General features: G+C 37.5%; 1 protein-coding gene across 1 annotated transcript in view; it reads right to left on the bottom strand.

Moving 5' to 3' along the window:
- Window positions 1-13,681, bottom strand: part of LOC131982743 (ras-related protein Rab-26-like) — an 88,320-nt gene extending 74,639 nt beyond the window's left edge. The window contains exons 1-2 of the mRNA XM_059347321.1: window positions 13,101-13,681; window positions 8,934-9,044 (exon numbers count right to left, since the gene is read on the bottom strand). Coding sequence (XP_059203304.1) covers window positions 8,934-9,044; window positions 13,101-13,286 — 297 coding nt within the window. The 5' untranslated portion in view covers window positions 13,287-13,681. The remainder of the gene's footprint in view (window positions 1-8,933; window positions 9,045-13,100) is intronic.
- Window positions 13,682-14,717: the final 1,036 nt, after the last annotated feature.

Below are 14,717 nucleotides of genomic sequence, written 5' to 3'. Positions count from 1 at the left end.
GCCATGTGCAATTTACTGCAAAGCTGAAGCCATTAACATGAATCAGTAGCGTTAGGAGGTGGAAAGAAGCTAAGTGTGTATGGTTTACTAGAAAGTTAATGTGTTTTTTGTGGTGACGAGACGAGACATGACAGACTTTGTCTCAAAGAAACCTAAAACTGCACCTATATGGAAAATGTTTTGGGTGAAAGTGGTGAGCTTCACTGTCTGCTTCTTTATCTTCTGCTTATTAGTGCTTGGCGACCCAACCTAGAGGTGCATTACAGTCATCAGGTGGAATGATGACTCTCCCCCTTCAACCTCTATCTGCTCTATTCTACTCTGTTGATCTGCCCTGTGCAACGACATCTATTGCACGTATGTCCGTCCTGGGAGATGGATCCCTCCTCTGTCACTCTCCCTGAGGTCACTTCTTCTTTTTCCCCTTTTAAAAGAGTTTTTTGAGGAGTTTTTCCCTGGCCGCTGTGAGGGTCTAAGGACAGATGATGTCATACCATGTACAGTCTGTAAAGCCCTTTGAGGCAAATCTGTGATTTGTGATTTTGGGCTATATAAATAAAATTGATTTGATTTGATTTGATTTGGAATGGAGTCGCTACACTCTCATTTATGGCCTCTCTCAGTCTCATTATGTTTCACTCAAGAGCGGCTGCTGAGTCAAGTGTGACACCTAGTGCTAAGATATGGTATACTGGTCTGTTCTTGTGTTTTGCTTGATATCAAAACATTTTTTTTAGAAGTTTTACTCCGGCCCAAACGTACTTACAAACCTCACAGTGGTGCCAATGTGCTCAAAGTCAGAGGATCACTAAGTCTTAAGTGTCTGGGAACCATGAATTTCATGGTAATCCATCGAATAGTCAGAACACAAATGGTTGAACCAAACAACTGACTAAAACCGCCAACCCTCTGAGGCTGAAAAGCTCAAATTTTGATGATCCATCCTCACAAGCATCATTCAGAATGTCTTCCTGAGTCTTACAAGCCATGTTTTCCCGGGTGCAGGGAGGTGAAATCTGTGGTTGCATAAGAGGTCTGTCACTCGGGGTGCAGCAGACATAACTGACAGCTGGGAGCAGCTCCCTCGCCTCTCAGCCGAGGTGAGAAGTGCCGCTCTTCTCCCAACGAGGCATTTACGTCAACTGAAGGACTACAGAATTACAGCTTTCTGGTGTCATGAGTGGGGTGAATTGTAAAGAGGAACAAAGAAAGAAATGTTGTTTTTCCCACCACATCGGAAATGAGGAGAGCTTGTTGGAGTAATATTATTAATTGGCTTCCTCTCTGAGCAGCTTTAATTTCTTCGTCTCCCTGGTGTGATTTCCTTCCTTCTCCTTTTCTGTCTCTTATTAACGCTCTGTTTGACTCTCAAAGAAATAGCTCTCTTAAGCTTTGTTGATCAAAACAAAGACATTTCAAACCAAAAGAAAGCAGAAAGAATCCTCTCTGAAGCTGCCAAAATAGTTTTTCAGTAAACAACATTTGGGACTCATTATGTTAACAGCTAAGATAAATTCTCCAACTTCCCTGCCACTCTTTGTAACTGTGGGACTTACTTGAGAAAAAGATGTTTGCCTTCAGGCGACAACATTTAAAAGAATAAACAACACATCGAACATTATTTTTAGCAAATAACATATCATGGAGGAAAGTGGCAGGAAAAAAAATGAAGGAAACGAAAAGTATGATTGATGTAGACAATTACAACATAGAAGACTGAAATTGGTCCCACTTGGTGTTTGAAAATATGATTGCAGTAGATTAAGATAACTGGCTGACATGTTAAATATCTCAAGTGTTTGGTCACAGACTGTTAGACCTGGTGCACTTTATGTAGATCTAGCTGAACACCCTCCTGCAGGAAGAGTTCAGCACCATGGACAATTCCAGCCAAACACTGTAGCTGTATGTCAAAGAGGGTTTTTTTCAAACAGAAATAGTTGTCAATTAGTCTAAATCTCAATATAAATGCTCAGTACTCAAACATACAGTGCTTGTTAGAGGGTAAGTCTACTTTTTCCTTTTATTAATAAATCCCATCAAAAAGACCAAAAACAACAGTGAATGGTTCTTACTAACAAGAATTATCTAAATAGACTAGGGGTGGGCGATATGGCCCTAAAAGAATATTGTGATATTTCAGGGTATTTTTGTCTTAACAATATTCTTGATGATTTTACAAAATACTGAAAAATATATAGAAATTATGATTTTTTAGTCTTTTAAATAAATAAATAAATAAATAAATAAACGTACAACAAATTAAAAATCAATCATAAATCCAAAATGAAGTGTGAATTGCAAATCTCAACAGTTGCCAAATACAAAAAAATTACTCTTGACTCTTAGCAAACAATAAAAACAATAAAACAAACAATAAAAATAGCCATCTAGGGTCAGGGGGCACACCACTCATCACACTGTATGCTGTTTTTTGTTTTTTGTGCCACTGCAGGTATGGAGATTAGTTTGTTATGTTTGTGTAATAATATGTGTGGACTGTTTGTGCTTCAATTGTTTTGATTGAAATTGTTTTCTGTGTAGGTTGAAATGTTGTTAATATGTAAAAGGAAAATCTGTCTTCTGTTTGACCAGAGAGCTGAGAGAACACACCACGCCAATCATCACATTGTATGCTGTTTTTTGTTTCTTTTCTGCAGTAAAGTGCCTTTTGTGGAAATCCTGGATCTCCTAATTCTTCATTTATTGAACACAATGCAGAGAATATGCAGAATGGTTAGACACACATCAGGCTAAACATGGGCAATGACATTTATTTTAATATATCATATTTATTTTGACTCCCACATACACTGCAATGCTGCTGTGAATACTCATTTAAACACAAAGTGTGGTTTAATCTGTGGTTTAAGAAAATAGTCGTATAAATCAATGAGCTGAGCGTGTCAATGCAATGTTGGTTTTGGTCTTTTCATGGGATTTGTTGAAAGAAGGGACCATTTTTAAATGACACAATGTGTATTCATGATGATTATAGACCAAAGTATGTTGTCAACTTTGAGCCAAAAAACAGAATTATGGTTCCATTCTCCTGTCAGACTAATGGGAAAAAAGGGCTCTGAAATGACACCAAGAAAAAGCTTTGAATCTGTCTTCACGAGCATCAAGCTGTTGGTGTTAGCCTCTAATTTTTCAGATTGGAAAGATTTGACATTGCATATTATGAAAGCTAAGTACATATAAATGTCTAATATAATTCTAAATAACTTTGTGTTAATGGGTTTAATGTCTTCATGTCTGATAGCAATGAATTAAACAACTAAATGTAGAAAAATCCCAGTCAATAAGTGTAAATGTGCAGTTTGTTTCTATGCTGTCTGACTTGAATCTGTGGATCTGAGCTCTGCTGCATCAGACCTAGATACAAAAGATAAGCTTAGAGGAGGCTTTTAATAGGTCATTGCTGGTTACACTTTAGAAAGCCCTGTAGAGCTATTCCTTATTCATTTTACACAGCTGTCTTCTACTAACAGGGCATGGACCTACAGGTGACATAAGATATTTAGATGTGTTATGTTGCAGAAAGAAACGGAGAAAGCAGAGAAGAAAATTTCCTCATAACATTCAAGTGCCATGAGATTGCTGTGCCCTGTGTGTCCATGCATGTTACAAATCAATATCTATCTATAAAAGCAAGAAGCGTGCGTTCGTGCGTGTGTGTGTGTGTGTCTACAGCATGGGTCTCAAACTTGTGGCTCTTGTGACGATATTTTGTGGTCCTCACCTTGATATGAAAGTTTAATGTGAGTTTTATATGAATGGCACTTTACCATGTTGTGTGTGAAAGGTCCCTTTAATTACTTTTTTTGGTAAATTTGTTTCTTCATTAAGTAATATAGTTTTTTCCTGTCATTTTGTATCTTTTTTGGTCATTTTGTATCTTTTTTGGGTCATTTTGTGTCTATTTTGGTAATTCTGCGTATTTTTTGGTCTTTTGTGTCTTTTTTTGTCATTATGTGCCTTTTTTAAGTAATTTAGTGTTTTTTCAGTCATGTTGTGTCTTTTTTTTTGTAATTTTGTGTCTTTTTTTGGTCATTTTGATACTGCCTCCATCGGCCCCCAGTTAATTTGAGTTTGAGACCCCTGGTCTAGGGCATATCTCGCTGACGCTGGAATCATCTCATCTGTAAGTCTATTTAGCCTACCTATCTTTCAGAGTTTAAAAGTGCGCTACAAGGTTCGATTTTCCAATAATATTCTAATAGTTTCCAGCGAATATCAATGTTCAATGTGTATGTGCTGGATGGTGTGGTACCTTATGAAAAGTAAGTGTTTTATGGATTTGCAGATGTTGTAGTGGTCTACATGTAATGTGCAAATTCTGTTATTCACATCCATCTGTTTGTGCTGCATGTAAACCCTCCTATATCTGTGTGTGTATATATGTCTAACCATGTTGAATGATTAAGTTTCTTTTTCTCAAAATTAATTCAAAACTATTTCTGTGTCTCTTTATATCTTAAAGTACATCCATGTATTACCCAATATACACTTTGTATATTAACACTACACAAGAGTATTACACCTCATTGTACATCCCACTTTCACACACAACTTAATTTGGCCATAATTGAAAAATCTACTTAATCTCCCACTATAGGAACACATACTTCATATGGGCTCTGCACTAGTCCATGAGAATGTAAACAGTGAACTGGAGCTTGAAGAACACATCAGAAGTCCTTTTCACTCAGAGAGCAAAAAGCCATATTTTGAGTCCTTTACACCCACATGACGCCTTCCACATACGGCCTATGAACTCCTGATTGAAGAAGAAGAAATCACCTGCACTCAGGCAGAAAACTTTATGAGCTGCACAATAAAGCACAAAGATCCCAGTCAACTTGCCCATGTGGTGACTGGGCAACTGATGACCTAGACATGCTGCAGCTTAGTTTTTGAAAGTGTGCTTTTAGTTCTTTTTGGTGATATTTGGTTTCAGCAAAATCCTGAACGTCATGGCTTTCACCATTTTTATGCAAATTGGGCATTTTTTGTTATCAAGCAGAAAAAGATTCAGAGCTGCTTCTATGTTGGATTACTAGCAAGCTACAGAGGTGAAATTAGTTTCAACTAGGGCAGGGCGATATATTGATATAAAAAAATAGTTCCATTTTTTTCTTTCTTTATATATAAATGCTGCCCCTTACAAGGGTTTGTCATATTTAGTTATTTTGTAATGTTTGTTATTCTTTTATCATATAAATATATTTATTTCAGAAAAAGATTGGCCTATTTTATTTCATAGGCTATTTTTATTTAAGATATTTTTTTTATTTAAATGTGCACTTTATGGAGCTTTGATTAAAAAAAAAAAAAAAAGGTACTCCTGTTGTTATATAGTATTTATGTTCACTTAAATAAACAGTTTCAATAAAACTACTTCTGACATGTCATATTTGGCTTTGACTTTGACTGAACATTTGCTCTCACTTTGCGATAAAAATATCAGGATATATATCGTATATCGATATTCAGCCTAAATATATCGGGATATGACTTTTGGTCCATATCGCCCAGCCCTAGTTTCAATTAACCAAATTTGGTCTATATATGTGCAATAATGGGCCAAATAGCCACATAGAATCAAGTTATTTTACTATAAGGGTTTAGCAGTAACTATAAATCAGAATGAGATTGAGAAAGATATTACAAAATCTCACCTTCACCTGTCTTGTTTTTCTCCTTTTCTATGAATATATGTCTTTTTATACTTCCTATTCTGCCTTTATACTTCCTATTCTGCCTCCATGTATTTTAAGCCTAACAAGGCACCAGTGCAGAGCTGTAATCCTGAGAACATGCTGAGGCTTAAACTAGATGAGACTACAATAAACAAGAGAGGGAAGAAAACATCTCGCATCTCGCTGCAGCTTTGAAGTGGGAACCGGATCAAATCCCCATATGAAGCAAATTGTCCGTCTTTCCCACCAACTAAAAAGGGATCAAAACTGTCTCCTGCTAAAAATAATAATCACTCCCTGTCTCTCTCTCTCTCTGTTCATCCTCCATGGGAAGACAAACACAGAGCCTCTTCATGTTTTCCTACTCAACTGGTCTCTCAACTTCTCAAACACTCTGTTTATAGGATTTGTGCAGTCACATAAAGCGCAATGTAGCGTGTATTTATTCATAAACTGTGCGTTACGTCTGGTTCTAAGAATGTGCTCATGGCTTTTTGGGTTCATTCTGCACTTGTGAACACCACCATTCAACAAGAAACCATGCAGAAGAGAATGGGATGATAATGATATTATTTATGACACGCAGCTCTGTGCCACACTGCAATTCAATAATAAGTCAATATGACAAAAGAGCAGACTAAGCACCAAACTTTATGAGTTTTGTACTTCTTCCTCCATTAGTAGTAAATGCAGCGGGCAAATATAGCTGATGAAGGCCTCTGCTTTGCTTAGATAGGCCTAAATGTACATCGGGACCACAGACACAGTGTTATAAGAGACGTTACATAAGTAAATAAATCAACTGCTCATCCACCCACAAACTCATCCAGCCCACTCACAGGGCTATACAATGGTTGGTTACTTTAGTTTAACACAGACACACACACACACACACACACACACACACACACACACAGACACAGACACACACAGTGGCAGCTCATGAGAGTCTGCCTCCCAAGAGAATAAAGGATCTAATGTTGCACTTACACTTTATGTAATGGTGTTTACTCCAAAACTTTTAAAAGCATTTAAAAACAAGTTAATTTACCATGATAGGTGGAGGGACAAGTCAAGATAAACTTACATTAAGAGTTCCCATTGAGCAGAAAGAATGGCAGCATTATGGCACTTTAAAATGACCTCAGGGGTTAGTTAAAGCAAAACTGCCTCGCTATTACATACCAAAAGGCTCCTAATAGGCTTCAAAACAACTTAGTAGAGCACATCTACTGGCATGAAAAGAGGAAAAAAGTTGTAAAGTAGTAAAACCCACCTCTAAATTGATTTGATTGCTTGTCTGGGCCAAATGTGAAAGGTGAAAAGTTTAGGATATTATAATGCACGATTCTATAGCCGTGTTTCCTTTAGGGGGAAGAGTGGCCGCCGGGAAAGTCTCAGGCCACGCCCTCTCAAATGACCGCTCACTCTGTGTGTCTACATTACAAAAAAAAGCCCCTGAGGGATTTACGAGACTCTGGAGGTGACGTATGGTTTTCGATTGTCGGGTAATTGCTTAGCGACAGTTTCGACTGTGATCCGTGATCACATATGCGACAGATTAAACACGGGAGACGCAACTGTGGCCGCCGTCGATAACTGTGCACAACATTCACCGCTGATCATAAACAAACCAGCATGGCTAATTATGCACAGCGATTCCGCTGATCATAAAAATCGTGATCGTGAATTAACCTAACTGTGCACAGAGTGTCCGGTGCTTATTGCAAACAAACAGAGATCGCTAAGTGAACACCTCCTGCAGCAGCAGCACATGCACACTGTACTACTACAGAGCTAACTGTTACTGTGACGCTAAGGGGTCAACATCCCCTCCGGCTCTGTGACTGCAGGACTGTGCCACTTTGACTCGTTCTTAGTCTTCTCAACGAGCCGACGGCCCCGCGGCCCGTTAAGAAGAGTAAGAACGAGTCTCCAAAAGTCTCCAATAATACCAGAAAAAGTCCCTAAATTTGTCGCTAGTCACTTTTTGGAAAAATAGTCGCTAGGGTGGTCTGAAAATTCGCTAAATATAGCGACAACACTGCTTGATTTTACAAATGGTGCGTGTTGTTTTGGCGCCGAGTACTATGTCACATCCTGCTTAGCATTCTATCCAATCAGCAACCAGGCTTTTTTCAGGGGAGAAAAATGGCCCTGCTCTTCGATAGTGCCAAAAAAAGTCCTGTCAAACGACCGATTAGGACGGCTTATATTCAAATTAGGGGCATTTCGGCAAGTGAGACCCACCTCATTCCGGGTATTGGACTGTAATGGAAACACCCCTTATGTGGCAATATATCATGCTTTAGCCCTGGTTGAAACTGGAGGAAGTGGCTTTTTCTGCATTTTTTTTAATTCATTGGCTGCAGGGATGTTGTGTACTGTAGAACTGGTAGTCCCCACACACGACAGTTAACAGTTAATTAAATTTAAGAGAATTGGAAGAGGGTTGGATGAACAATGATTCAAATGTTTCTGCAAAAGGGGTAACACAAACTGAGCCACCACTCTGAGCCAATCAGAGAATCCATATTTTATACTATTAGTCTATGCTTCTGCCTTGGCCCATGCTACACCCTACTACCATATATCATGAAAATGTGTTTTTCCGCAATCAGAAACACACCAACAAACTCCCAAATCACAAATATAACCTCCTTGGTGGAGGTAAAAAACAACTTAATAAGAGTAAGGTTTGCTAGACAGAGAGATAAAAATAGCCTTCTAGTGACTAGACAGCAGTAGTTCAGCGGACACCCAGGGCTGTTGCTGACATGAGGTGAGGATGAGGTCACTGGAGAGCCTCAAGGGGGCGACTGTCTCTTGTGCTGCTCTGGGTCAGAGTATTGCTCTGAGCGGTCACTTGTCTCCGTCTCTCGGACACCTGAGTGTGATCATTAGAAAAGACGGACACGTTCTTTCCTGGCTGCCCATGTGGGATCGCAAAACTGGCACACGAGAGACACCATTATCACCCAGGGAGACTAAAAAACTAAAGCATGTCATACTAATTTAAGAAATCAATATCCTATCTTGTAAGACTTATAATACAGGAACCACTGGTAGCTCTGGGGCATTTAAAGACACGTAATTTGAAAAGATCCCATTAGTACTTATGGCCCCGTTCTACAGAAAGGTACTAAACCTGACAGGGTGTTTGCATGCACGTGGGTGATTTCTTGTTTTTTTGCTTGTTTGTTTTTAGTTGCATTGATTTAAACTCACCCTGAAGTCAATGCCAACAGTGGAGATGAAGCTGCCAGCCAGGAAAGCTCCGTCTTTAAAACGCACCAGTAGACACGTTTTCCCCACACCAGAGTCTCCAACCAGCATCACCTGCACAGGAATACAGGAGGGGGAAACTCAGACAGGAATGCCTGGAGGGCTAAAGTAAGAAGCACAAAAAATGTACAACCAAAAAGGTGCGAGGGACAAAACTTCAGACTGACTGATCGATGAAGGTAACTGTCAGACAACACTGGAATAACTAGCAAAACACATGATGGAACGTGAAGAAGAAGGAGCTTTTGCTCATATGTTTAATTTTATATCAGTGTCTGGTTATTTGTCCTCAGGAAAAAAAATCGAGGACATTTGAATCATTCAGCTAAATTAGTCCTGGTATCCTGGTGCCTGGCCAGTGAATGAGTGTGTGACTGCTCATTATGGCCACCAGTGGATGTCCTCTCAGTCTTTCAGTGAGAGTGTGAACGCATACAACCATCTTTTTTTTTTTTTTTTTTTTTACAGTTTAAGAATATATACATACATTCACAAACATACATACAGACAAATATTGGGAGCATGAGGTCAGGAGTAGGGTTGTCAAAAGTATCGATACTCAAAAAAGTATCGATACTAAAACGTTGTATCCAGATACAATACTCATTTTCAAAAGTATCGAGTATCTGAAGCTTGTTATCATAGTTGCAGTTTCTTTTTGCACAACTGTTTTTTATTATAAGTATTTAACTCTATGGAGTCTTATAGGGCTGTTTTGTCCATTTTTGAATCCTTTTCATGTCTTTTCGTGTCTTTGTAAGTCTTTTTGTGTCTTTTTTGGTCATTTTGTCTTCTGTGGGGTTTTTTGGTTATTCTGTCTTCTCATTTTGTGTCTTTTTTTTGTCATTTTGTGTCTTCTTGTGTATTTTTTTGGACTGCTTTGTTTTCTAGTCTGGATGTGATGAAGAAGTCATGCTTTGACGCTTTTGGAGACTCCAGAGGGTTAACCTGTGGTTCTGTTAATTTTTACATGTTGCATTTTTCTTGTTAATAAAAAATATTTCTGTTAAATTTTACTGTCTTTGTTTTTATCCTTGTGGTATCAAAAATGGTATTGGTATCGGAGTTGAAAATTTTAGTATCGTGACAACCCTAGTCAGGAGAGGACAAAAACATAGAAACAATATATGCACATACCTATTTGTTCATATGCATATACATGCAATTACACACAGCATGTGGTACAATTGCTTGAGTGGAATATTTGCAATTAATGGGCTTAAAAAAAGGTCCACATACAACCATCTTATATGCACATTCATGCATGTGTGCCCATATACAAAACACTTGGGCTTCATTCCTTCTGGGTTTTTTTCCCATTCTGAGCTGTGATGCAGTTAAAGGATTGATGTGATTACTATTATCAGGTTAACTGAGGGACTCTGATGCCCCAAACTCTGGAAATCACAAGCGTCCCTTGGGTGCACAGAGGAAGCAGAGAGGAGGTGAAAGACAGAGGAATGAAGGGATGTAACGGGGTCAGATACAAAAAATATAGCTAAGAGTAAAATGGATGATCTCACTCTCTGTTTCCCAATGCTCCTTTTGTTGATCTATCTTTTCTCTCATTCTTTCTCCATGAATCCGCCCTACGTGAGCTAAATGTTTTCTGTGTGCAGGAGGAGGCACCTGGTCTCTCTCTGCCCTTAGGGTTTTATAAATAAAATGCAATCAATTTCCTGACTGACTCAATGCAGAATAGCGATCAGAGGGAAGAGTAAATGCTGTTACATGGCACAAAGAAATGTGAAAGAGGGATACAGTATGTAGCTGCAACCAACCATTATTTTTATTGTTGGTTTATCTCGTGATTATTTTCCAGATGAATCGAGTTGTTTGGTCGAATAAAAAAGGCAAAAAATGGTTGAATCCCAATTTATATTATTTTTTATATAATATATATTTACTGTCATACTGTCATTTCGCCTGACAACTAGTCTTATTTGTCTTACAAAATACAGCTCTGTTGTTTTATTTTGGAAGATTTATATGTAAAAGTCTTATATACAGACTTAACTGTGTGCTTGTATTATGCTATTTTTTTAAAGTATTATTTTTTTTGCTTTGTTTGTTTGATTTCTTTCTGCATATATGTGAATCGGAGAAAAAAAAAGGCAAAAACTGGTTAAATCCCAATTTTTATTAATATAATTTTTTATATAATGTATATTTACTGTCATACAACTAGTCTTATTTGTCTTACAAAATACAGCTCTGTTGTTTTATTTTGGAAGATTTATATGTAAATGTCTTACATACAATCTTAACTGTGTGCTTGTATATTATGCTGTTTTTTAAAGTATTTTTCATGTGTTTGTTTGATTTCTTTCTGCATATATGTGAATCACTTTGTGCTCCTAGCTTGAACAGGGCCGAACAAATATTTTTTTTAAATTATTATTATGGAGAAAAAAACCCCATCAAATATACACAATTAAGATAAGATAGAATTTTGACTTTTGACTTTCCTTAAAAACGCAGTCAAAGCAATTGATAAAATATCAAAATAATCGACAACTAATTAATTAAAATCATTGCAGCTCTTATGCAGCCTAGGTTAATATCGGCAAAGCTCCATTTGTAATAAGGTGCCCTAAAAGCTACAGGTGGGATCTTTTTGATCCAGCCTTGCAACATCTAATTAAATATTACAGCTGGATCTAGAGAGAATGTGAAAGGAATATTATTGGATTGCTATCTGAAAATGTTCCTACTCATTAGATTACATAACTAAATAAAGTTACATTAGGTATGTAGCAGTATATCTTGCTTCACCCCAGGCTCATGGTGGAGGAAGTTGTTTTCTTCTGCAACCGTTAATTTATTGGCTGGTAGTCCAATCACAACAAACAGTAATAAAAAAAAAGATTGACTACAGTTCACAGTAGATTGGATTAGGGCTGGGCGATATATCGATATGAAAGATATATCGCTATATATTTTTAAATGTGATATGGAATTAGACCATATTGCATATATCTATATAGTTCATACATAGTTCAGTATTTTTTTCTTTTATATATAAATGCTGCATCTTACTAGGGTTTGTCATATTTAGTTATTTGTAATATTTGTTATTCTTTTCTCATATAAATACATTTATTTCAGAAAAAGATCAGCCTATTAAATTTCATAGGCTATTTTTCTTTAAGATTTTTTTATTTAAATCTGCACTTTATGGAGCTTTGATTTTTTTTTTGTTTTTTAAAAGGTACTCCTGTTGTTCTACAGTATTTATGTCCACTTAAATAAACAGTTTTATTAAAACTACTTGTGACATGTCATATGTGACTTTGACTGAGCATTTGCTTTCACTTTACAGATAAAAATATCGGGATATATATCGCATATCGATATTCAGCCTAAATATATCGGGATATGACTTTTGGTCCATATCGCCCAGCCCTAGATTGGATGCAACAATCACTCAAATTGTTCTGCAAAAAGAGCAATACAAAGATATCATGCACTGACATCAAACAGCTGCTTCAAAAACACAGAGTAGGTGGCACAAGTCCCTTGAAGCTATGTTGGGAGTACACACTGAGAATCTGTGGGTGTGATTCTGTGTTTGTGTTGTGGCGAGGTGACAGTTCTCTACTCACATTGCATTAAGAGGTTGAAAAAAAAAGCACACAAATCTCTCTCTGTACATGCAAACCCCATTAATATATGTTGCAGGGGCAAACAAGCATCCAACCAGTTGCCCGATGATGTGTTTGCTGGCTGTTGCACGGCTGTGTGCACCTTTCCAGGTTATCGATCGTCTATTGACACAGCTGGTGTCAGGAGCTCGCTGCTGTTTAATGAATAAAGGTTGTAAAGCGAGCGACAATGGACAGGAAAACGACACCGGCAAACAATAAAGTAGACGACAAACAGATTTACTATTTGCATTGTTCTTTTTATACATGCATTGTCGAAACAAAAGCCAAAAAGTGTCCATATGATGATTTATTAATATGCATGTGTAGCCTATAATGACCTCTTTGGGTTGTTCCATATCAATCTGTCACTATTTCTGTGTTACCACTTGGTGGAAAAATGATAGAAATGACAGCCTACTTTTATGTGAGTTATTGTTTGTTATGCATGCATTGGACAGCCTACCTTGAAAGCGATGTCATAAAACTCGCTGCTGTTGCTGATGGAGGGTCTGCTGGGATGGACCACGCCGTTCATCTGAACAATCCCCGGGCTACTCTTCGCAGCTTTCCCGGTCCCTTTCCCGGTGGGGCTGCCTGCAGACGGGCTGCTAGTCGCGGCTTTGCCTTTGGCAGCCTTCTTGCGAGACATTTTTTTTTTTTTAATTTCAAAACTAATTTCCAATTAATCTTAGTTACAGTTCTCCCGTGGGCTTAAAAGTTGCGGCAGCGAAGAAATTAAATTAGCAGGTTATTTTTTTCTTTCACCTACGCGTTGAATGCATGTTCCTCCACACCTTCTCCACTCAGAGTACACGTGAAATTGTCCCGAAATGGAAAAAAAAAAAAAAATCAACAACCACTCTAGCTTCCGTTGTTTTTTAGCCGCTTCCTGCTGCTGACAGCTTGCTCTTTTCAGGACAACAGCCTCAGCACTGCGCGCTGTAGCGGCAGCAATTAGACGTGATGTGGCAGAAAACTCCACCTTGAGCGCAACAATCAGGACACAGAGGCGCTGCACTTTGCACTGCGTAAAGCTCCGAGGCGCCTGGTAAGAAACAGCCTCAGCCCTTCAGCTTCACGTTATTAAAGAGTGGAGACAGAGCCAACTTTGACCACGTGACTTATCTGTTGACAAGGTAACTGTATGACCTGTGTGAGGGCGATAGAGGGCACAGGACGCTAAAAAAAAATAAAAAAAAAAAAGCTTTGGCTGTTCTGATCACAAAAAGAAGGATGATGATGCATATTTTCTTATACATTTAATTTTTCTTTTTGCCAAATAACACATATCAAAAATGCAAGTAAAAAATTTTTTTTTTGTTGAAGTCAGAGTTTGAACAGTATATCTCAACTCTCCTGTCTTCAAAACAAAAAAGCTGTGAAGACTACCAACATATGCACTTATTGCGTTCAATGTCTTTAACTAACATGTAATCTTGCGTCTATTTATTTTATTATTATTTATTTATTTGTTTTTGCTTCATTCTTTTCCATTTAATTACTCCTCTATTTTTTATCTTATTTATTTCTATTTCATTTTTTGCATTGTTTATTTTTCTGTAACTCATTATTTTGCTGTTTGATATCAATAAAGAAAAAAAAAAGGGGGGGGGGGGGGGGACGCTGCAAAACAGCTGCGTTTATCTCATAGTATAAAAGTAGCGATTTATTCTCATTTATATTTTTCTTCATGTGTGTTTCGTTCAATCAGTGTGTCATAAACCTTGAAAACCAGATGCATATGATGCATTTAGAGCGACATCTTTTTCCAATAAAACACATACTTTAAAGATTTTAACGCATTACTATGGTGATTGCCACATAATAGCCACTTTTGCGCATATTCATTTGAATGAAATAATAATTAGATACTTAAAAATGTGTTTGTGTAAAATAAATAAAGGGTTAACTTATTAGGTGGTATTAAGCAGGTATGAGCCGCAGCTGTAGACGAAGACTAAAAAAAGGTATTATTATATACATTATATACCTATAATATGAGGTGCCGTCCATTCATTTGTAATTAAAAGAGAAGAAATTGTCACATATGTGGCTGATATAAGCCATTAAGTAATCTGTT

This window comes from Centropristis striata, chromosome 13, assembly GCF_030273125.1.
Source record: "Centropristis striata isolate RG_2023a ecotype Rhode Island chromosome 13, C.striata_1.0, whole genome shotgun sequence".
Lineage (NCBI taxonomy): Eukaryota > Metazoa > Chordata > Actinopteri > Perciformes > Serranidae > Centropristis > Centropristis striata.
The sequence above is the reverse complement of the archived record's forward strand: the minus strand, read 5'-3'. Positions and strand labels throughout refer to the sequence as shown.